Source organism: Manis javanica, chromosome 9 (genome assembly GCF_040802235.1).
Source record: "Manis javanica isolate MJ-LG chromosome 9, MJ_LKY, whole genome shotgun sequence".
In the NCBI taxonomy this organism is placed as follows: Eukaryota; Metazoa; Chordata; class Mammalia; order Pholidota; family Manidae; genus Manis; species Manis javanica.
The window spans coordinates 110593220-110618749 of NC_133164.1; the positions used below are offsets into that span (position 1 = coordinate 110593220).

Here is a 25530-nt window from a genome sequence, read left to right on the forward strand (position 1 = left end):
GAGTGTCCCCTGTGGACATGTACTGTGAAGGGGTGGAGGGCTGGGGTCCACCCCAAGAGAAAGAAAATTTGTTGCTGACTAAGAAATACGGTGGAAATAGTAAAGGATGTTGTGGAAGCCCGAGAGGAAGCAGCAGGAAAAAGAGCAATAGCCCGAGAAGGGGCGGCACGAGCAGCAGCAGCACACAGGCTGCCAGGTGCCATGGGACAGGTGAAGGATGTAGGGGAGCCGTCAGCCCCAGAAATGGACGAGCGGAGGTGTGATGAACAGGTGGGGGTGGAGGTCCTGCCGGTGTGGAGGCATCGGCCCCTCCTTGGTTGAGCCCCCACCTGGGTGGAAGCTGGTGGATAAGCCAGAGGGACTCGGCAACTGCGGTTCTTCCAGGAGAGGCGCGGCCCCTCCTCGGGCCGTGGAGCGCTCCATGCTCTGCTGCGTCCTCAGGCTCAAGCTCAAAAGGAAATATGGTCCGCTTCTCAAGGAAGAATTTAAAGGACCCCATGAAGGTTGCGAGGACCCAGATGTGGGTTGGTTTGAAAAGGCTGGAGCAGACAGAGAGAAATTGGACTGGAGCTGTGGCAGCAACTGAGACCAGAGCAGCGGTTCTGGCTGCTGGGATGAGGCAGAGGGCAGATATGAAGCAGCAGGATTGGCCTGTGTGTCTGCAAGACTTTTGCTGGAGAGGCTGGAGAAGGTGGGTACCGTAAGGCCCACCCATGGTCCTTTTGCTTAACTCATTTGAGTAGAACTAGTTTGAATACAGCCAGGATGACCACTTGGTGGCAACAGATCTCCTCAGGCTTGAGGGTTATTTAATTTTTGTTATATGTATATTGTCATAGATTATGGAATTTGGTTACAATGTTCCAGCTTCCTTGTACAGGGACCATTGCAGAGGATTGAGGGCACATAGATTGAAAGGCAAGAATCCTAGAGGGGTGGAGTGTAGATAAAATGAAGGTATCTGTGGCCAGGATTCTCACCTGGCCCTGGCTGACTAGCTCACTACACCTGTGTGGGCAATATGTTGTTATTGACTCTATATAATAAAGAGTTCCACCCAGTGCTCTGGGCGACATGGTGGCATGGCTGCAAGACTGCAGGAGAGCAAAGCAGAGGCTGGAGTGGTGGCAGTGCCAAGGACAGAGACTGGGACGGCTGCGGGGGTAGAGAGGCCCAGAGGCAGGGACTGGCCTGCTGCATGCAGACTCGCTCTGAGTGGATGGGATTCTAGTGATTGACCTGCCACTGTGGGAATAAAGTTGGGTATAACCCTTTCACCCCAAGAACGTTCCACTGTCATTCCTTGGTCTCATTGAATTCATAGTGGACTTGTCCAGGGCTGAAACCCATTGGCAAGACACATGCCCTATTGCAATGTGAGTTTGCCACTTCACTCTTCAAAATGTGGCATCTATTTTCCTGCCTCTTAAGTCTGGTCTGGGCCTGTGACTTGCTTTGCCCAAGAGAATGTGGTAGGATTATATGGGGTGGAGCTCAAGAAGGGTTGCAGCTCTGTTATCCTGAGATGCTGCCCCTAGACCACCATATAAGAAAGCCAGTTCTAGCCTACTGGAAGACAAGAGCCCATGTAGAGAACCGAGGTGGCCCAGCCAACAGCCAAAGTCAGCTACCAGGCTTGCTGGTGAAGCCATATTGGACCTTCCTTCCTAACCAATCCTCAAACTGACTCAAGTGGCATGAGTGGGCATGAGTGGGCCAGGCAGAACCAGCAGGGGAACCACAGCCAGTCCACAGAATGCTCTCCCGGCTTTCTGTTTGTCTTGTTGGCCAAGTACACTTGACCTATGGTGACTGACATAAAGGTCACAACAGCACTGAACAATCTCTTCCAAGCAGTCTCATTCGTCCAAAGTACACAGTTCTACAAGACTTGAGTGCGATGAGGAGAAGAATGCGGGGAGTGGTGCGGCTGGGTTGAGGAAAGAGGGAAGATCAGAAGGTCGATAAATACAGGAGCAGGGCTCTTGGCCTGCAGATTAGATTTGTTAAACCAGAAAAATCCCCTGGGAAACAGACACAGGAGCTTTCAAATATCTAAGAACGCAGATTTAATAACTCAAAGACTAAACTCAGGTTGATAAAGAAAAGTATAGTTTTCTTTGGGCAGCAATGAGCTAATCTGGTGCTTTATGGTATATTGATAATGGCAAGAAAATCTGAGAGTAGTATTTTAACTAACAACTAACTTTTAATCTTTGAAAGTCATTTGCACAAATGACCATTTATTTTCCTAACGAGCACTTTAAATATCGGTAGAAGTCAAACTACTTTACAGATGAATGTTTTAGGATGTAAAGCATTTTTCATCTTGGGCAACACATTGGAATCACTTGGGGTCGGAACTAAATTCGTCAAGGGTGAAGGCCAAGCATAGGGGCTTTCAAAGTTGCCCAGGTGGGACCATTTTCTCTATGTCACATACAAAGTAATGCTGATGGGCAGCTACAGTTCAGAACTACTGGTGAGAAAAGTCAGGACTTTCAAAGATCCTTAGTACCCAACCTATTTATTACTAAGCAGAAAAAAGGAACCATGTCTGTTATCACCCAGCACTATTCCTGACTGAATCGGGACTGAATATTGGGCACTTTTCTAAATGACAGGCCAGGAGTTTGGAAAGAATATATTCTCTCACCTTGAGTCTTTAATTTGTACAGTAAACTACTGCCCTGCTGGACTTCAGAGCAGAGAATGAGGACTCCCTGTCCCTTCCACAAAACAAGTTCCCTTCCTAAACTCTAGCCTGTACTGTATCCCCCATTCTAACCTGCCCACCTCCTCCTGGGGCTTCACCATATCCTCCTTATTCCTCTATCGCTTAACTCCCTTGACAGTCTGCAAACATTAGTTCACTTGCATTCCTGGTCCTGAGTAGACAAGGAATAATACTAACAGCAAATCTCAATTCTTACATGGCATTCGGTAGTAAAAGAGTACTCATCAAGCTTCTCTTCCGGCTATAAAGGGAGTATAAATTTTTGCTTCATGTGAGACTCAACTTAATCAAGAAGTATGTATTGAGTGCTAAGAGGGACAAAGGTAAGTGTGGAAAATATACAAAAACAGTGTGAGGATTCTCAAGGATCTTACCATCTAGACCAGGGTTTGGCATCTGTGGCCCGCAGCCCAAATCTCATCCCCCACCTGTTTTTGTAAATAAAGTTTTATTGGAACACAGCTTTGCTTTTTAAAAGAGAAATTGTCTATGAATGCTTTCGCACTACAATGGCAAAGTTGAGTCATTTTGACTGACACCATCTTACTATCTGGGCCTTTATAAAAGTTCGCTGATGTTGATGTAAATTAAAATCAAATACATATATGTATTGCCATCTATATCACCACGTATTATATAATATATATCACTATGTATTAAGCCCTAGGGGATACATCAGTGTGAAACAGTGATGATTTCTGCCTCTAAGAGGCCCACAATCCTGAGCAATAAATAAGCACCCAAAGGGAGGCCTAAACAAAGGGAAGAGAATGTTTGAGGCTGCACAGATCTGTGGGTAACTAGAATTGCCTGGGAACAGCAGAGGTGGCTTCCAAGCTGAGTGGGGTGAAGAGGAGAAAGAGGTCTGGCAAAATTGGAATGAAGAGGCAGGAAACTCCAACCCTGTGAGCAGCAAGTGGCAGTTGGGCTGCCTCCCAGGGTATTAGAGTGTGAGGGGGAAAATGGCATGATTTGTTCACCACTTGTCTTCCATGTTGGACTTGTGATTTTATGAGAGTGTGGACAAGGTTTGTGTTGTTCACTTCTACCAGTAGCATTAGGCAACATGCCTGCCATATAGTGGCTGTTTGATGAATATTGTTGAAAGAATTAAATAACAGATGAGTAAACATATATCTCAAATATCAGGTTAGATATTCTGTAAGCCAGCCGAGTCAAGCATTTCCACCATGGCAAAATCATCTCAGATCTTACTTTGAAGCAAAAGAGTGGACAGGGAGATGAGAAAGCTAGTGTTTATTGGCCAGCCTCTGACATAATGTGCTCTTTACAAGCATAAAATTATTTAATTCTCTCAACCACCCTTTTATTTTACCAATGAAGAAATGGAGTTTTGGCAAGGTTAAACAGCTGGCTGGAAAATAGCAGAGCCAGATTTCACACCCAAGTCTTACTTTGTTGTTCTCATCAGCACATGTCCACACCTACCCGTCATTTTCACACCATGCTCTGCAGACCTCAGGCTCCTCAGAGCCCCCAAAAGGAGCATCGTGGCCAATTCAGTAGCACTGGAGACCAAGGGCACAGACATCCCACCCAGGTTCAACCAGAGAAGTTCTCATTTTCTCTACTTTACTTATGGAGCTTCCTTATTTCATCTGAACAAATAATTCTTGAGGAAATGGAAAAGAATCAGAAACCACTGTACTGACCATGCTACTTCCCAAAATAAAGCCAGAGGTATGGTTTCTAGCCTTAACTCCATCACCAGTTTGCTGCAGGATCATGTCAGTCACTTCTTCTGTCCATTGTTAGGCAGGCAAGGTGGGATGATGGTGCTGAAATCCTATTGTGCTAAACTTCCCAGAGAGAACAAGATTCAATTTCATTCACTTAATGAATGAAAAGGGTGGGACTGCCTTGCATAAAATTCTAGATTAAGTTGTAATTCCACCAATGGCAGCAAATTAGAGCCATGTGATTAGTGACCAGGCAGAGCTCAGCAGAGTCGCTGCTGGATGCATTGACTGACACCAGCCAAGAGCATCTAACATTAGGATCAAAAAGCAAACATGAGCCAACCTTTTGGCGTTAACTCACAGAAACCAGCACATGACAGAATGCAGGAATCTGAGCACACAGTCCACAGGGGTACATAGACTTACCAATAGAGATGTAACACATGAATATACTGATTCTGGAAGAATTCATGACTGGAAACAATGCCACACTCATGTATGGTTTGACCATTCTTATACCAAGTTACCTCTGGCTTGGGCTCACCTGATGATAAAGAAATAAGAATATTCTTATTACATTAAGTATTATTAGAAAAGAAAACTATAAAGCCAGGAATAAGAAGGAGTAATAAGCAATAGGGATGAGTATGATGGACTATGTCAGTGGGGGAACAGGAAAAACTCCCTCTCACTGATGCAAATGCATCATTCAACAAGCACCATTGAGCATGTTATGTGCCTAAGCTAGTGCTGTGCCAGGGTGAGGATGGGGCACACACAAAATGAAAAATTCTGTCCCTAATATCAAGGAGCTATTAAGAAAAGTATCTAAGACCTAGATATAAGGCAAAAATGTGGGTAGGATCTTCTTTCAATACCCTAAGGACACACAGCTCCACCTAAAAATTATCTAGGGAAATGCACTTTAATTCAATGATCACTAGTGATTAAAATTCCCAGATTCGGTGAAGTTACATGTAAACTTGTAGATTTCTATCCAATAGAGATACAAATAATCTCTGGCAGAAAAGATAACTCCATAAGTTATGGTTTATTGCCCTACAGGACATTCACCGGTGTTTTACTTAACCCACTAATCTTACCCTAACATCCCCTTATTACATTGCCTGTAATTACCTAATACCTCCAATTTCTTGGCCACACCTTAATAGTTTCTGGTTCCCTGTGTGTTCAAAGACTTGAATAAAGTGTCTGAGATGTTCCTTTCATATTTGCATGGGAGTCACTTTACCTTTTTGAAAGTAATTTTTTTAACAGTGTTTAGAGTCAAGTGTATGATATGGTACAAAAGAGGGAGGAACAAAGTGGATTAGCAAATGCCATACCTTCCTGAGGAGGAGGAAGTCTGGAAGGTAAGTCTGCCAGGCTGGCACTGAGCACGTGTGACTGACATGATCACAGAAATTGGCCTATACATTCTCCCTCAGATTTCCCTTGGTGATCATGAACGCTATGTGACACTCACTCATGGGCTAATCTGGTAAAACCCCAGGAATTCCATTCACTCTTGGGATTTTTTTTCCCCTTGTGATAGGGCAGGAGGGTTTCCAGAATGCCCCAGGGGAGCTTTCTCACTAGCCTCCATACCACTGAAAACACATTGAAATGTACCAGACATATAGGAGGAAAGCCCAGAATGTGGAAACACTACGCCATTCTGAACCCATCCCAGAAACATGTGTGTTTTCCTATCATTTATCATATGACTTTGACCACTAAGAGAAGAACTCTATGTTCCTCTGAGGTCTGTGCCATGGATGGGACCTGAGGATGCTTCCCCCACCGTGTCTTGTCTCCCAGCTAGACTACCTCCGTGCCGACACCATGAATGTGCTTTGTGGCAATTGTGGGTATTCGTCTTTGCCTCCTCCTTCAGGTAGGCACCTGAGTAATAGGTCCCTGGAACCAGAAGCAGAGAGGCTGCATGCAAGGACACATCCTTCCACAGCAGCTCCTTGGCTGGGTCTCTTTCAGGCAAATTACTAAGCCACCAAAAATGAGCTTCCTTGAAAAACCATCAAGGAAGCTGCTGGTCATAATTCATTTCTGCCTTTATCAGCCTTGTGTCCCCCTCTCAGACAATTTCATAGATTCCTTGTTAGGAAGCATTCAATTGCTCCTTTTTTAAAAAATGTATACCTGATTTTTTTTTAATTAAAGCATCATTGATATATATTCTTACGTTGGTTTCAAATATACAACAGTGATTCAACAGTTACCCATATTATTAAATCCTTACCCTCTCTAGTGAGGTCACTACCTATCAACACCAAAAGATGTTATACAGAATCTTTAACTGTATTTTTCATGCTGTACTCCAGTCGCTGTGACCAACTTATATTGTGATTGTGAATTATTTTGCCCCTTTACCCCCTCCCCTCCCCCTTGGTAACAACTAGTCCCTTCTTGGTGTCTATGAGCTGACTGCTATTTTGTTTATTCTGTTTTACTTTGTTTTTATACTCCACAAAGGAGTGAAATCATATGTTGTGTACCTGATTTTCTTGAAGAAAGTATATGCAGTGTGCATGAACTGGGTCTGGGGAACTCATTCTGATCTCTTTGACTCCAGTTTTGTTCACTTCATTCAGACTCATCTGGGCTGATTGATTCCCCCAGTTTCTTAATGGCTGACTGGTTTTTTCCCTTTGTGCAGCATAGATCTGAACCATCAGCCAGAAATGAGACTCGCATAAGGAACTGGTATTTGTACCATGTGGGTGGTTCTCTTTTTTCTTCCTCCACTTGCTGGAAACCTAACCGGAAAATCCTACCCATGTTTTTAAGTCTACCTACAGGTCACATATTGAAAGCCACCTCTAGAACATTTCACAAGCATCTGGCTAAGGTGTGTGGGGACCAGTGGCCAAGTTTAGGGTATGTCTCAACACTGGGGCCCCCTGGGGAGACACAAGGGCTCCACTTGGAAGGCTCAGTAGTGGACTGGTGCCTGTCCGTCTATCTGAATGGCTATGGACAAACACCTAGAAAGCAAGTGGGCTCAGCTCTGGGCTTAGAGAGGCTAAGCGCACAGTTCTACACCCCAGCATCCAGACTGATGATGGGATTTTATTATGACTTCTGCTAAGCAAGCGTGGCCATTTCAGAAGCCGGCTCTTCTCTCTGGATGTAGGAAAGGGGATCAGGGGAGGATAGTTTTCTACCTGCCCTCAGGAAGATCACTGGCGCCTGCATGTTTTTGAGGGTAGAGATGTAATCACAGAAAGAAAAGAAAACCACAAAATACAAGATACCACTCCCTACCCAATTATTTTGCTTCTATTTTCTTTAAATAATAAATCATTTTTATCCCTGGGAGCACCATTTCCAGTTGAGCTCTGGATTATTTATTCTCCAGCCCGGGGGAGAAATTCCAGTGTCCTGCTTGTCCCCTATTGGATATGCTTTGTCTTGGGTGACGTCTTCCCTGCTGACTAATGTGCAGGCAGTGGGGAAGCAGATTCAGCCAGTACTGGGATATCAGTAGAAGACTGATGGAACTAAAGTTCAACAGTGTTTGACAGACGTTATTCATGCCACTCCTATGTACACAGTCCTGTGTACACAGATTAAGAGTAGATTATCTGAAAAAATTACCAATATGGAAGTTTCCCTAATGAAGAAACGCAATGTGAAGTGAAGATCCCTGAAATGTGTCCAGGAAATGACTCCAAGAAATCTTTCAGGAAAATATCATAGAGGATTTAGTTGCTCCATGGGTTACTCAAAACAAACTTCCCAGGCGATTTTCCCAAATGATGTTTTAAGAACACCTTTGTGTTCCCAAACAGCTGGTCCACAAGAAGATTTCAGACGGTGATTAGCTAGTAACGCTTACCAGATATTATGCAGCGAAGCGATGTGTTTGATTTCTCAGGAACTTTCTGGGAAAGCAACGTGGATAAAAAACAAAGTGTGTGTCTCTGGGGCCCTTCGGAGTCTGTCATCCTTTCATGCCACTTGAATCTGGAAAATAAAAGTCCCAATATTAGCATTTGTTATGGACTTCTCTGACATTCCCACGAGTTCAAGAAACCCCGCGGCCCAGTCAGTGGCCCCTAGGGAGAGAGAAGGATCATAAGCACCTCTCCCTGGCGTAGAGAGGGCAAGTCCTGGGGCAGGCTCCCGCCTGCGGCTCTGCGCACATGTGAGCCTGATACTTGTGGGGCTGTCCTGGGTTCTGTAGGGTGTTTAGCAGCACCCCTGGCTTCAACCCACTGCGTATCAGTAGCACCCTCTGCCAACTCGTGACAATCAAAATGTCTACAGATGTTGCCGATGTCCCCTGGGAGGGCGGCAGTTGAGAGCCACTAGTCCAAGTGGATCACAGCCTGACCAAAGCCCAGATAAGGAGGAAAGAACCACGAAGCCTACAGCCAGGGCCATCTCCTCTCATTTCTTTCTTTCCTCCTCAAAGTCTTTTCATACTGGACTCAAAAAGTGCATATGCATGTTTGCCTCCAAAAAGAGTAGTTGATTAGATGCAAATGAATCTCCAGGTGGGAAGTATTTCGAAACTGAGAAAGTACACCTTCTTGGCACCATTCAGGCACCTCCCCTCCTCTGCCCCCCCGAGAGGGCAGTGGCTGGGCTGGTGCATCTGGGCAAGCATGTGCTCACTTGTACAAGCAGGCACAAACACTTGATTAGTCACCAGGTACTTTATTTCATCCTTTTAAACTACCTAAATGCTTACCTCCTACATCTTACAGATGAGAAGCTGAGGCTCAGAGAAGTTCAGCAACTGTTCAAGGTCACACAGCTTCAGTGGCTGCTGCCTTGGGGCCACACTTCATGGCTGTGCAAGCTGACATCTTGCGTGTGCAAGGCACCCCTGCAGCTACACAGTACCCACTTGGCACAGGTATGTGGCCACCCTAAGAACACAGGTCAGTCTGAAGCCAGAGGGCCTTTTTCCCCTTTCTCCTCGGGGTTCAGGGCAGGCCTCACTCTGCCAAATCTGTCCTCTGCAGGGGCCCAAGCTCAGAAATAACATTGTGCTCTATCCAAACGGTAGGGTCCCGCTTCCTTACCTTAGTGAGCAGCTCTCCACACCGTGGAGCTCAGGTAAAGGAAAGCTCACACCACACACGAGGTACACTTAGCATGAACAGGGGAAGGGCTCCAAGAAGCTGCAAATGGTGATGGTGGGGATGCTGAGGGCCCTAACGCAGAAGTCTGAGCCGAGCTCTCCGTGGAAGAGTCTGGGTCTACATGGCCCCACCCGTAACATACAAGGGGAACCCCTCTGCATGCAGGTATGACAGCTTCTTAACTGTTCAGAACCAATTCCCCCAGTTTGCAGGTCTGGGTTCAAGATGAAAATGAGGAGTTCCTTGTTCAAATATGGTTAAGATACTGAAGACAGCAAGCGCAGAGCATTAAACAGACCACCGGCACCCTTCGAGCCACGGGGCCCCTGGGGCTGGCCCTGCCTGGTAGACGGCTCCCCTGGTCTACACTTAAACACGTGCTAGTCCTCCCCTCTGGGCCTCTCCTCCTGCTTCTGAAGCTCCCACAGTATTTCTTTAACACCAGTGTATTTACTCATCCCCTTTTAAGTTTGATCTGGTAATGGGAGCTAGAGCAGCAGATATGATTTAAGAGAAAAAAAAGAGTTGGTATTTCTCAGGATAATTGAATGAATAATATTAGGGCTAAATGTAGGTCTAAAGCAGGAAGAATGGGATATAAGTCCAATTTTTTTTAATGTTATGGTATTTCACAACTAAAAGTGTAAATTGTATTCCTGATTTTGTCCAGTGTCCTTGACTCAATATAAAGTGCGGAACAAGGGTTGGCACACATATAAAAGTGCAGCTTTAGGAAGAAAGAGGGAGAAGGAGAGAAAGAAAAGAATAAGAAATAAAGAGACAAAGAGAGTCTTAGACTTAGAATCACCCTATTTATTTGTATTTATTGCTAGTCTGGTAAATTTCCCAAAGATGAGGACAGTGCAATTTACATTTTTTGTATCTCCAGTTAGTATATTGATCTGGACATGGAATACAGTTAGTTTATCATTCAAGAAAACCAGTGGACTAGGAGTCAGAGGTTTTAGCCCTAACACTTACAATCATCATTTTTGAGTGGCAACGTGCACAGGTGGTTAGGAGTCTGGTTCAAATTCCGCCTTCGCTCATTACGAGCTCAATAAGCATGAAACAACCTTTCTGTGCCTGAGTTTTCTCATCTGTAAAATGGAGGCATAACTTGTATATTCTTCATAGGTTGTGAAGACTAAATGAATTATTGCCTATAAAGCACTTACTACAATGCAGAAGTAAGCGCTCAGTAAATGTTAGCACTAATTATTATTTTTTTTAAGTGCAGCTTCTGGTTAGAAACACTAGCCCATCTGACTTGACTGGTAATGACACTGAAACTTCTGCAACACTTCTTTTTAACAGCTTTAGTGAGATGTAATTCACATTCCACACAATTCGCCCATTTAAAGTGTACCATTCCATGGCTTTCAATGTATTCAGAGTTGTGTGACCATCACCACAATCAGTTTTAGAACATTCTCATGACCCCCAAAATAACCCCCCACCCTTAGTTTCCCCCTCCTCATCTTCCCACCAACCCCCACCCTCCCAGTGCCCCAAAGACACATAGATCGCCTTCCTGTCTTTATGGCTTTGCCTATTCTGGATATTTCATATAAATAGAATCAAGTGATATGTAGTCCTTTGTGACGGCTTATTTCTTGTAGCATAACACTCCCAAGGTTCATCCATGCTGTACCGTGTGTCAGCATTTCAGTTCTTCCCAAGGCCAATATGCAACCCTTCTTAGGAGCAGCTGTCGGGGCAAAGGGATGGCTACCTGGGCTCTCCACATTCCTAGGAGACTTACCCAGACAACTGGGGAGGGGAAAGGGTGGGCACAAGACTCTCATGGCTAGAAAACTCTCCAGACCCAGAAGCACCACAGGACTGAGAACCAAGCCCAGGCCTTGTCACTGGCCAGGGATAAATCTACATCCACTTCTGCCACCGACCTGGTGGAGGTATCAGGCCTGTTACATCATCTGCACTAGCAGATAACGATAATGTTGTAAGGATTAAAATATGTATATAAATGGCCTAGGAAGAATCAGCTACATAACTGATTTTCAAGGTGGTAATCAATAGACTTTAATGAAAGACTTCCCTGGTTTCATCAATTTCCTTTTCTGCTGGGGGTTACCACAAATGGTTGTTGTTGTTGTTTTACGTGATATGTCAATTAATGTCTTAAAGTTTCTACTGGTATAATATTCACCTGCAATAGTGATTTACAAGATATGACTCCTCCGTTCCCATTTCCAAGGTTCACTGCTGGGGTGGACAGGAAAGAAAGGACAAACTGTCAGGAGTTGGGGTGACATTGAGGACCTGGCGTGTCACCTATGGCTCCTCCCCGGGTGACTGCCTCTTGACAGTGAAGTCCTACAGGTCACAACACTGACACACACACTCCCTGACTCATACAGTTGGTTCAGGGACCACGTACCCCAGCCACAGGGAAAGGACAGTGACGTCAGGACGCAGTGAGAGCCTTTGAAGACAGATTTCCCCTTCTCCGCTGGAGATGGATAGCTATACTGAGTTACGGATACTAGCAGAGAGGGCTGCGGCTGGGCTCACAGACAACCTTGGAGAGAAAACATGCTAACTGGAAAGAACACAATATTTGGGTGATTCTTCTTTTGTTGCCAATGATTTCTAGCTGTGTGGTCCAGGGCAAATTGCTTTCTTTTTAAAATGTATGTTTACCTTTAATTATACAGATTCTACATGCATACATGTGTATTCTTAAAAATGCATATAAAGGTAAATTCATCCACAAGCACTCTTCCTCCATCCTAAGAGCAAGAGTTGGCTGTTCTTCCAGGCATTTTTCATCCATTTATGTATAAAGTCATCAGAATACATATATAATTTTGTGGGATGAGTGGCATTACATGGCATGTACTTGCATGCAATTGGCTTATCTGACTTAAGAATAACTTCTGGCAGTCTTACAGTGTCAGTCCAGTCCATAAAGGGCTGCATCCTTTTTTAAAAACTGCCCGATGCTCTCAGTATTGCATGGTATGGCAATATCGTGCTTAATCTGTCTGTTCTTGTACTGACGACATAGAGACTGACTGGAGTTTTTAGACTTACAAATGTGTCTCAGAAAACATCTTGGTACATGCCTCTCTGGGCAGGTGTTTCTCTAGACTAATACCAAGAAATGGAATTGCTGAATAAAAGAGTACTCTCATGTCCCATTTGATAGATACTCCAGAATGGGCAGGAAGCTTAACTGAACAGCAGAAGGATGTGGTGATGAAGGGCCAGATTCCTGGGTTCAAACCCTAGCTCTACCACTTACTACCTTATCTTCTCTCTGCCTCAGTTTGTTCACCTGTAAAACTAAGATAACAGCAGTCTCTACTTCACTTCATTGGTAGGAAAATTAAATGGGTGCATAAAACTCCTCTTAATAGCAAAATGAGCTCTCTCTGTTAGCTGCTGTCAGGAGCTTTGGGTTTAACATCAGCAAAACTACAAAATATCTTCCTCTCAAATTGGTGGGAAACAGGTAAGAGATTATAGGAGAATTCTTTGAATATTGAAAACCCTTGACTGCTGCCAAGTTTTTTCTTGGCTAATCTGCCCCATACCCATGGCTGCTGTCAGCAGGAAGCCTGCTGTCCACAGAGGGGCCAGGGCAGAGCTCTCAGTCCACATCAGAGAACAGGAGCTGGTAGGAAAGCCAGCTGTCGCAGTGCTGTCTCACTGGGGACAGGAGGGATTAGTTCTGATTACCCAGGCTAATCCAATGGCAGTTGGGTTCCTGAATTTGCCATCTGAGTTACTATGGATTTGGATGCCACACCCACTGTCCCTTAATAGCCCATCCTAGGTTAGTTAGGGAATAGCATCCTCCCCAAAGATGGGTTCTGGGAATTTGGGAATGGGGGCCATGGGAGAAAGACCAGGCGGGTAAAGATAATTGACATGTTTTGGGTGCTTCTACATGTCAGCCCCCAGGCTGGGCACTTAATAGACATTATCATATTTAATCTTTACAGCACAACTACTAAGGAGGTATTCTTTCCCATTTCACAGATAATGATTTGGAAGCTTATTGTAACTTTACAGGGTTGATGTTACAAACCTAGTTCCTCACTGTCTCAAGCACTGTGTTCTTTTTTGGGTATGACTTTGGGGTTGTACGTGAGAAACAGGCAAGAAATAAGCCCAAGAAAAAGATGCTCAACATCATTAATCATTATGGAAATGCAAATTAAACCATAATGAGATAGCATTTCATACCCACTAGAATGGCTATAATAAAATAGATGGGAAATATGGAAAAGGCAACCCACTAACATGGCTGGTGGGAATGTAAAATGGAACAGACACTTTGGAAAACTGACAGTTTCTTAAAGAGTTAAACTGAAATTTACCCAAACACCCAGAATTTCCATTCCTAGAAATCTGCCCAAGAAAAATGAAAACATACATCCACACAAAGACTTTCACACAAATGTTCTTAGGAGAGTTATTCATAATAACGAAAAATTGGAAATAACCTAAATTTCTGTTGGAAACAACCTAAATGTCCAACTAATGAAACAGATAAAATGTGGCAGAGCCATACAGCAAGACACTACAGAGCAATGAAAAGGAACAAACCAGTATACCTGGTAGGCCATGGGAACCTCAAGAACATTATCATTATGCTCAGTGAAAGCAGCCAGACATGAGAGCCCACGTATTGCTTGATCCCATTTACATGAAATGTCCAAAATAAGCAACAGAGACCAAAAGTAGATTAGTGAATGCTGGAGGGGGAGGCAGGGCAGAGAACGTTAATCAGCACTAAACAGGCATGAAGGATCTTTTGTGCGGTGATGAAACTGTGCAAAACATCAATGATGGTGGTGCACCTTGATAAATGTACTGAAAACATCACCGAGCTGAACACTTAGAAAGGTGAACTATACAATATGCAAAATATGCCTCAAAAATGTTCATTTGTAAAAGAGGCAAGAAGGAGACAAACATTTAACAAGCACCTTCTATATTCATTGCAGCAGTGCTTGTGACAGTAAATGACTGAAAGTAATCTAAATATCCATCAGTAGGAATCTGGTTACGGTGTAGCTACACAATGGAACCTTTTAACAGCAATGGGTATAAAAATGAATAAGGTGGTATATGTATGCACTGATATGGAATGATCTCCAAGATATAATTGTTAAGCAAAATAAAATATAGAAAAGAGTGTAGTGTATGCTATCACTTGCATAAAAAAATAAGAATATTCTAATATGCTTATTTATACACATTATGATTCTAGAAATACACAAGAAACAGGTAACCTGACTGCCCCTAGGGAGGAGGCACCAGTGTCTGAGGAAAGGAGGGGATGCTAGTTAGGTCAGTGCTTGCCTTGTATACCTTTGGATATTTTAAATCTATATATGTTACCTAATAAAAAAAATTCAATTTAACATTTAAATATTAATAGTGAGCAACTCCATGTGCCTGACAGTGTGCCTGGCACATAGATAAAGTATTAACAATGAACTGTAGCTGTAATCTGCTGTCAGCATTTGGATTGAACTGTTTTTGGTAGAATAGAGAGTCTTCCCACTGGTACTCCTTTCCTCTGCTATTTACAATCTGTGGAAGATTCCAATTCTTTAAGGGAGGGCTAAAAAAAATAGCTCAAGGTTACATGAGACCTATGAGTTTAGTACCTTCCCTGATTTTGCAATTGAGAAACACTCTAGAATCACAGGCGGGTTAAGGGACTTTTCCAAGGTCACGCAGCTTGTTAGTGGGAAAATCCATGATTCTTGACTCTGATTTTCAACTTATGTTGAAAGGACACATACCTTTGCCTCTGGTGTCCTTGTCGTCTCTCAGGGCAGTCAGGAAGAGGGGAAAGACTATGATGCTGTGAACGTACAAAGCAGGACACTGCTGTTAATGAGACCAACTTCTGTCAATCAACTGGTTAAAATCACTTTGATCTGAAGTGAGCCTGGTGGACTGACGGTCGTGTCCAGTCTAGGTGACGCACTCAGGGCCACCACTGTGCAGTGAAGAAGCCCTTTCTCTGGTTCCTCTTCCTCTTGTCCTTCACAAGCCCCTTGTGTGTTTTTGCTCCCTCCCCATGTACCCAAGCCCCAAGGCAACTCCAAGCTCTCCCTCGTTGGAGAATGTTTATTTTTAATGGGACCAAAAGGTGTGGAGTGTTTCTCTATGGAAATTCAGGCTTCAGCCAGTATAGTTGAGGACCTGGGAAAGGCTGGGGTCTCTTCTGTCCTGCTCTCTGCCATGTAGGGGGAAGAAGACCACCCCCTCAGGGAAACGAACTGTGCCTGGCTTTTCTGTGCTCAACAAACCACCTCCCAGTAAGCCGCTCAAAGAAAGTGCACAGTTGGGGGACCAGGGACGTGTCCTTAACCTCACCACCTTCTACCATCATCCTTCAACACAGCCAGTCAGGGGGTCTGGGGAGAAAACTTTATTTTTGCCTCCACCTAACCTTCTTTTCTGAATAGGGTTTTTAAATCATTCTTCATCTAATCTTTTTTTTTTAGTAAAGTGTGCCTCACCACACCCAGTAAAAAGCACCCTGGGAGGAAGGTCATGTACTCCATGCAAGGGCCATTCTGGGGAGAATCTGTTACCTTGTCTGAGTTGGAGTTTATAACAGGCCTATCCAAAAATCTCTAAAATATGAACACTGCCCATAGCTAACCTTACGACTAAAGGAAGAGCTGGGTTGACTTTGGAGGCCTTTCTCCAAAATAGCCGAAACCTCCTGAAGTGGCCATTTCGCTTCTTCTAACTCCATTCCACCGCCTCCCAGCACTCCGCGCCCTTCCTGCTTTCTGGGCTCTGATTGGTCTTGCTCGGTGATTGGCTTATTAACCTAAGCCTAAGCCAATCAGCACATGGCTCTCTCCAGAAGGCAGTTCGGGAGTGATCCAATCAGTGCCAAGCTTAGGTCTTTCACTATGGCCTCTCAAAAAGGAAAAAGAAAGCGTGCAACCCCAGGGGAAGCTGTGATAAGCATTTGAGACTGTCAGAAAACAGGCTGAGGGTGAAGCCAAAGCACAGAGAAGGGCAGGGTCTGCAGAGAGAGAACCAGAGCCGGGATCCTGACCAAACTCCGGGACTTTTCAGTTGGGTGGGCAATAAATCCCACTCCTCTTTAAGCTAGTGTGAGTTGATTTTTGTTCCTTCTAGAAAGCATACTGAAGCATCCATCCTTCCCCTGCCTGGCCCATGGAAATTCCTATCATTGGCCCTCACGTGCCTTCACCACATTATAGACAGAAGTAAAGGATTTGAGATTCGGTTGTATAATGAGATTAGTTCTGTATAGACAGAAGGATTTGAGATTAGGTGGCTTAATCAAAGAATGCTTCTCCGAGAAAGCTCGGGGGGCACCTGAAGAAAGCCTAGCCTAACCAAACATATTTCTGGTCTTCATTCAAACCCTGTCTCCTTCTGCCCTCCATGTTTTGTTTTTTATTGTTTCCTTTACACAGACAACCTTCCATCGATAACGTGTTCAAATCCCACGAGTTTTCAAGCCCCAGCTCGAGTGCTAGCTTGCCCTTGAAGCCTCCCTTGATTACCACCCCTGGAAAAAAAATAATAAAAAGACCCCCTCCACCATGATGGACCACTCACCACAGTGTGTCCCCCCCCACACTCAGTGTCCCCCAGACACATGCTCAGCTATCAACTCTTTGCCCGAACGGCACCGGATGGGTTTATGCTTGTGTTCCTACAGCTCTAGCACCTTCCAGCTGAGCCTTCTGCATCTCTGTGTAGGCAGGCTTAGTGATTGGAGAGAACAAGCCCGAGTAGGTTTTCTTCAGGAATTACAGGCTGCAGGAATGGCTAAAGCAGAGGTTCTCAGAGTGTGGACTTGCCTGGGCCGCACCATCACCATCACCTGGGAACCTGTCAGAAAGGCAAATTCTTGGAACTTTCAGAATCAGAAACTCAGGGATTGAGAGCCAGTAACCTGTATTTTCACAAGGTCTCTAGACGGTGCTGCACTTTAAAGTTTGAGAACTGCTTTTCTAGAGGAAGGTCTTAAATGACTTACTGACTGAGCAGTGAATGAGCCTGGTTATCTAAGAGCAGGACTGAAGTCCAAGTGCAGGTCAAGGTGAGCTGTGTGGCCCCAGACACACCGGCAGCAGCCATGCAGGAGGCGGCTCTGGGAGCAGTAGGGTGCTATCTGTTGGGAAGTGAACTGTCCAGACCTGATGTCTCTCCAGCCTGATGTCCAAAGTCTCCTGGTCCTTTGGGGCTATGCCGGGAGGGTGCGCATCAGCAGAAACCTCCAAGAGGGCTCCACACATTGTTAAATGTTTCTCTCTTTCATGTGGGTTGGGCATTTATTCTTTCATTTTTGCCAACCACACGCTGACCTGATTATTTTCTTGCACATTTCTTTACACTTCTGAATATCCAGATTTCCCTTTTAGCAGAATTAAGCCCAGACGAGCAGGGTTCCTTGTGAGCCTTTCAGGAACTCAAGCAAAGAATTGATTACAATACTTAGATGTGCCTGGGCCAAAGCTATGGGGTATCTCAGTGAAGATAAGGGCAGTAACACAATAGAGAGCTGATAAAAGTGTTTAGAGCCATCCCATGAGGTCTACTTGTGATTCCTGTCTGTCCATCCCTCTGTGCCCGACTCGCCCTCACCCCAGAACATAGAAGCACCCTGTGCTCATTATGGACCTTCATCACTGACCTTGACATTCCAGCCATGGCTCCTAGGATGGCCTACCCAGCTATTGTCTCGGCTCAGACCCCAGTGGCTAGTCCATTTCAGAGCATTTTCACCTTCACTCCCACCTATCACCCTACAGTGCCTGTATCTAAGCAAAAAGGGAATTGACACAAGGCTCAACTATAATCTTTGAAGAAAGACTGTGCTTGTGCCTTATTTTCATAATAATCACAGGCATCCCCTTATATGCAGACATTTACTTTTCCCTTCCATTCCTATGGACTTAAGAAAACTCGTATTTAAACATGGTACTGGTAGGTACTAAAAAGCATCCTCAAATGATATGGATATACTCTCTTTAGATAATAAACATACCATCAACCATTTTCAGACAAAAACAGTTTTCTTATTTATTATAGATGCATTCTAAAACACAATCCTTTTTCTATTTTGCTCTCAGATACATTGGTTTCAAGTACAGAATTTTCATCAAAAAATCTAACCTGTTATTTTTGTATAGTCATGCACTGATGTCAAAAATGTGTCATTTCCATTACTTGAATAGTTTGTATTATGGAAACATTCTGAAGTTTTAGCAAAAAAGAGAGAGAGAAGCTTTTTAATTAACCAAGGAGGAGAACTAGCCTTTGTGGAGAAACTACCACTGCCCAGGTACTTTAGGTATATTTACTCATCTAATCCTCCATCAGTCCTGTCAAACTGGATGATGACATCTTCATTTTACAGACAAGAACACAGGAGTTCAGACAGGCTGAAAAGCTGTGCTAGAATCAGGATCTGATTCCACATCTGACTCCAGAGTGTGGGCTTTACTCCTCAGCACCACTCTGCTTCCCTCAACCTCCACTCACCCAGATGAGACACTTGGCGGTATCCTCTTTGCACGGACTGATATCCACACGTAAGTGTGCACGGGGCAGGTAAGAATGAATTACATGGGGGAAACAAGGAGCTCTCTGCGGTTGATGAAAATAAGAATTCCACCCTACCTAAAAATCTACCCCAAATTGTGACCGAATATTTTGCAAAAACTTCAAAAGGCCGCTGTGATTTGGAAGCTCAAATACATTTAGTTTGTTTTCAATCCTGATTTCCAAGACCTGAATATGTTGATTGACCATCAGTGCCTGTTAATACTGGATCTGTCAATTTGTCGATTCAGAAGGTGACTCACAACATCCTGGGTTCCCGTTCAGAAGCCCCACAACAAAGAAGCTCATTCAAGTTACCTTTACCAGGTATCCTGTTACAAAACATCGCTTACCATTTCTCATGAATCAATCTTCAAAAATGAAGACTGCCTTTACTTAAGGTAAAGGTTGTAGAAGGGAAACACTAAAGCAGAAGCAGTTCTAAATACTGTTCTTGCTTTTATCTATTTTTAAATGGTTGCCAGGTGTCTGTGACTGACACCCTTCATCAGTGGTTTTAAAGTCTGGATGTGTTCATCAGAATGTAGTGTGACAGTGGTGTCATTTTATTGATGGATTTTTTTTTTTTGGTTGGCTTTTGCCTTAAATTGAAAAAAAAATCTGTGTAACAACTTGAGTACAACGTTAATCCTATAGTTAACAACACTGTACTGTACATTTAAAAACTGATTAAGAGGGCAGATCTCATGGTAAGTGCTCTTACCGCAACAAATAAAAGAAATGAAAGTCTATTTAATGACTCCATGAATGTTTGCATCAGCCATTTTGAAATGAATGCCTGAGAGCTTTTCAGCAATTTGTATTCCTGTTGTTGGCAAGATATCCCCACCCAGAAAGTGGGGATTTTTACCCATTCAGATAATCCAAACAAAAGCAAAAACTTTTAACGAAGATACTCAAATATTTCAGGCAAAAGTCTCTAGGGCCTGAATTACCTGGATAATTACCTCAATTTTTCATGTTACTTTGCAAAACCTCTACAGGTCACTCCTTTGAGTCATCCTGTATGTTTGCTTTTTCTGGCTGTTGAGAATAGCCGTGATGTGAAAGAATCTATTTTAATTCAAAGTAAACAGACATTAAAAAAATAGTAGTTTCCAAAAAGGATCAGAATGGACCTAAACTAAAAAATGAGAATTTGGCCACTTTAAAACCCCATATACCCAAATATGCCACATAGCAGCTTGAACAAGCTGCCCTGTTCCCTATCATAGAAAACAGAAACAGCTACGTATTTAAAGCAAGGCCTTTCCTTATGTAAAAAACAAAGTCTAGATACTTACTTTTCAATACTGTTTTTGCCGTCCTTGTGAGTATAGTGGTGAGTATCCCCGCCTGTCAATATTGTTTTGTCCAAGAGTTGGGATAGGAGAGCTGGCTTGGCTGTGGGCTCCCAGGCTGTGTGTGAGGCATTGATTGGATGCCCCTGTTTCTGGGACTGGGCTTCAGAGGAGTTACAGGGTTCAGGGTTTTTCCCATGAGCAGGTCAAAGCACAGTTGCATCTGTTTCCAGAAAAAGCTCCTATCTTCCTAAGAGGGAAAATTCCATGCCCAGGGAAGTTCTGAAAGAAGAGCATTTTTTCCTGCCCTTGAATGCACTAGGTCACTGCTGCAGCCGGACAGTATTTGTTAGCATCCCTGTGATGAAACTTGAGGGCTGTTTCTGCAGTAGGTGTGACACTTGTTGACAACGCCGGGGAGGCCCTGGCAAAGAGGCCTGGTGAAACTCACCCCCAGGGGCTGACGAAACCCAGACAAGCTGTCACTGATGCTTGGGGGACTAAGCAGCATTTTGCAAAGCCCAGGCACAGCCTCAGGTTTGGTCGCTCACCTCTTAGAAAAGCAAAATCTTGCTGCCTGATGAAGTGATTAAGGCTGGAGGGACGCCAGCAGCTCTGTATCACGCATTTGAAGTACACATAGGAAACCCGTGGCAGGGATGAGGGGAGGTGAACAGGAGAGTTACATGTTGTTCATTTAGAACTGGTATCACAGTCGTTCTCTGAAGTTCTCTGAGAAAAGCAGAAGCCACAGCAAGGCAGGATCCACCTCCTCCCACCTCCCCCAGGGCCCCCTCCCACCTCCCCCCCCTCATACACACACGCGCGCACACACACACACACACACACACACACACACACACACACACACACACACACACACATTTTGACCACAGTAGTAAGAAGAGAACAGAGGAAGAGCAGAAGAAATCCACAGAAGAAATACCTGGGCCCTATTACTTCAAATTGTCAAGAACTGTTCCTGTTGGCAAAACAGATTTTGTAAAATGGCACTTCTTTTACTGAATTTTGCCCAAATCCAAGAAGGAACATACCAAATCCAAAGTATGATTCTGTAACTACCTTGCCTCTCCATGAAAGTATTTTAATGTACCCCTCGTGGAAGCTGACAGCTTAAAAAGAAGCCTCTTAGGAGACTCACAAAGACAGAGATGGCTAAAATTAGCAGCTCTGAGCGGGTGACTTTGAAAAGGACATAACTGTAAATATTCCCTCTGTCCTGGACACTATAATCCTCAAAAGCAAATTGTTTTTACATGGCATGGTGGGCATATCACTGTACCTTGGTGGAAAGAAATTTTCCACAAGAAAAATTTTCCAAGAAAAATCATCATTTAAAACTATTAAATATCAAGAAATGTACAGGTGATGTGTTCTGTTTCTCAGTTTTATCTTCATATGGGAAGAAAGATATTGAAAGCTGAGAAACTAAAATAATGACTACCTCTTTGGGAACATGTCTATGAAATGCAAAAGAATGCAAAAAATACCCAACGCTGGTGACTGTGGGCATCAGGTGGATCCTCTTCACAGAGGACCTTTCCAGATAAGAGAGAGAACTTTAAATTGAGAGTGAAGAGAGGAGGAAGGTGTGATGATAAAAAATAACCAAATGTATCACACAGCAGCAGGATAGGATACAGCCAAAAAGGCACCCACATCCCAGCGCAGTAGATGAATGTAATGTGCTCAAGGAAGGAGAGTTGCCCTGGTGTTTTTAAATGGAAAAGTTCACATTTGTTATGTAGCTTAACTTTTGTTCCTCACAAACATTTTTAAAAAAATGAACTCCCTCAACTCCTAGCATTCATCATCTCCTAGTAAAATAGGCTTAAGGAGCAGAGGATTTTTCACAAAGAATATATCTATGTTATATATACATATATACATACACACACACACCCATAGTGGATTCGCCTCTGTTTGTTTTATTGTTCATCTCACTAGCCTGCAGCCACAGAATTTCCATTTTAATTTTAGGGTTGTTGGAGCAGGAGTGGAAGATCAGAAGCAGAACGCTGGGATTAAACTCAGGCCAGTAAATGGTTCTGTGATTACTCCTGGCACGGAAGGCCCTCAAATGATACAAGGAAATAGAAGGTGTAAGATGTTGGAGAGAAAGAGGACATATATATTTGTGCCCCTCCAACAGCATGAACAAATATGTGGGTTTGTGATTAAAGGGAAGACCCGAAAATATTTAGCATCATTCCAATCAGTATGGAATATAAGAAAATGCGTTATAGTAATCTTTTTCTGAAGCTATAGGAGAAGAAAAAAAAGCTCCGTTTGGGAACAGATTTCCATCTAAGGAGCAGAGTTGGAAATGTACTTTTATATCAGCTTGTCTTTTAATTGCTTCTCTGAAAGGCCTTTGGGGTTTTGTGTTTTCTTGGCTTCTCGAATGAATGGATGGGCACCTGGTGATTCGCCAGCCACTCCAGGCTTGCTAGGACTGAGATCTAGTCAGTTCCCAACTAATCTGAATATTAAAAGCAAATTTATTAGCTTCTTAAACTTCTCTATGCTCCCAAAACTTGGGTCTGGATTAGAAGACTTTATTCCTCCTGGCACAGAAGGCCTTCAAATGATACAAGTGATGAATGCCCTTCCCAGCAGAACACATTCTTGGCTGAGGCTTGGTACCAATCACATGTCAGGAGAGATCAGATTTTCTGCCAGGATCCTTGGGCCAAGCTGGAACTGAGCGGGACGCTCCTGCTTCAGGCAGCAGTTGACGTCTGGGGAGGGTGCCCACCACTGAGAGCACCAATTTGCTGTCCTCTCTCAACAATCAGCCCCTATCCAGGGTCCAAGGGTTCTCATAGTTTTTGCACTATGTGTGGTGCTTTGCTCAGTGAACGTGACCTGAATCGGGCCTTTGCAACTTCCATTCGGTTTCCCAAATTTTCAATGGCTGCTAATTACTCAAGTAGGTTGCTTCAACAGGCATTTTTGTTCCCCGAATGGCAAAAGAAGCTAATGTAAATAGGACTCTGGTCTCTCATGGTGTTTTCCATCCCAGGTAACAGATTTCTATAAAGTTCTTCATAAGAATATGAAGTTTTAAAATAGTTGCAAAATGACAATTAAAAAATGCAATTTTATCAGAATTCATATATCTGAGAGGGAGTTTCCAAACATACAAATGTTGTTTGGAATTTGGATTTCATTTTTCCCCTGAGTATCGAAATTAGTTTTGGTTGTAAGGTTTACAGAACACTGTACAGAGGAATTTAATCCGTCATGTTCCTGAAGTACTGAATTTCAGCTTCTGAAAACCGCAAATATCAAAGACAGGTAAAAGTTCGATTTAACTAAATATGAGAGTCTAATTACTCTCAAAAAAAACCCAAAATTCCAAGATAAAATTCTGGCACAGTTTATTCCAGTGTTTCAGTTTCATTTTAAAACAGCCACAAAAAAGTATGATGACTCAGAGCGGGAGCAAAATTCCAACTCTCACAAATGTGTATTCTGAGACCTAGGCACCATTTCACAAACACTGAGTAAATATAACTAGCTGAGCAGGGTATTGAAATTCATATTTTTAAAAATATTTGTATATGTTATATATACTCCATATTTTATGTTTCCTTTTTAAGGTTTTTCTTCTGACTATAAGAACAATATATACTTGTTAATGAACATTTTTAATATTTTGATTTTGAAAATTTCAAATCTCCCACCACCCTGAGACAGTCACCATTTTGGTGTATTCCCCTCTATTTTTATTTTCCCTTTGTGTATACCCATACATACAGTTTTCTGTTTTGGTTTTGGTTTTGGGGGAATTTTTTGTTTGTTTTTTTCACTTGGCATGAGCCTCTTATTAAGAATTCTTCAGGAAAGACTCCATATTATAGTGTCACATAAATGCATTATACTTTATGTAGCCATTGTTCCACTGTTCAATATTTGAATTGCTTATATATTTCTTTTTATAAATAAAGTGATATACATCCTTATAAATAAATATTTGGGTACATCCCTCTTGTCTATGGACAGGATGTTAAAAGTGACATTAGTGGGTCATGAGTTAAGACTATTTTAAGATTTTGGAAAGCATTGCCAAATAAAACTCTAACAGTTGTGCTGCCTTATTTTCCTACCAGCAGGTATGAGCCTGCCCAGCTCACTGAGAGAGTAACTCTCAGCCCTAAGCACTACCACTGAACATGTTTTTGCCAATCTGAGACATAAAATTGGTATTTTAAGGTACAAGGTTTTTTTTTTTTCAGTTCATTGGCCCTTGTTCTTTTATGAATTGTCTTTTCCTTTTTTTTTTTTTTTTTGGTCAGCTTTGCTATTTAGTTGTTTTCTTTTTGCACAGTCAAAAGTATTTCATGTATAATTTGCTGCTAATAGGCTCTACTTTCCCAGTTTTAGTTTGCCTTTATATTTATGAAGTTTTGATATATAGAAGGAATGGGGAGTGGGAAAGGGGATGTTGTTTAATGGGTATAAAATTTTGGTTTTGCAAGAGGAAAAAGTTCTGGAGATCTGTTTCACAACAATGTGAACAGACGCACTGCTACTGAGCCACACACTTAAAAATGGTTAATGCAGCAAATTTCTGTTATTTTTTTAACTGCAATAAAAAAGAAAACTGTCTTCTTCTTATGGTTCCTCCCTTTTGCTTAGAAAGCCCCATCCCTCCATGTACTTATCCACTATCTGCTACAGAGCAGAGGAGAGAGTGAAGCTGGATTCAAACCAAGCCCTTCTCCCTCTTTTACATGATCTTTGCCCTGTGCTAATGACTGTATCCATTTGTGCCTTTTTCCTTAATCTGGATACCTAAGATTCTCAGTTTCCTTGCTGCTCTAATAACTTCTACCCTTTGCAAGTAAGAGATTACTATAGGTATAATAGTCAGGATTTTTATTTGAAGACTCTAGGTTTTTCCCCCATTAAAAAGAGAATAAAATGGGAGTTGGGACTTTTAACTGTGACTTAATCGGGAGGCTGGAAAGTCTTTTCCCCCAAAAGCAACTGTAATGATGGACAAGATAGACAAGCAGCCATTTTAGTGCTCTAGAAATCAACCAAGCTATGCAACA

General features: G+C 43.1%; 1 protein-coding gene across 2 annotated transcripts in view; it reads right to left on the reverse strand.

Annotated features, from left to right (window-relative positions):
• Positions 1 to 20816, reverse strand: part of ALPK2 (alpha kinase 2) — a 98635-nt gene extending 77819 nt beyond the window's left edge. Inside the window, exons 1-4 of one of the 2 annotated variants that reach the window (XM_037016091.2) lie at positions 20450 to 20816; positions 15341 to 15402; positions 8297 to 8424; positions 4864 to 4981 (exon numbers count right to left, since the gene is read on the reverse strand). In XM_037016091.2, coding sequence (XP_036871986.2) covers positions 4864 to 4981; positions 8297 to 8405 — 227 coding nt within the window. In that variant the 5' untranslated portion in view covers positions 8406 to 8424; positions 15341 to 15402; positions 20450 to 20816. The remainder of the gene's footprint in view (positions 1 to 4863; positions 4982 to 8296; positions 8425 to 15340; positions 15403 to 20449) is intronic. The other variant, XM_037016102.2, reaches the window with a different exon arrangement.
• Positions 20817 to 25530: the final 4714 nt, after the last annotated feature.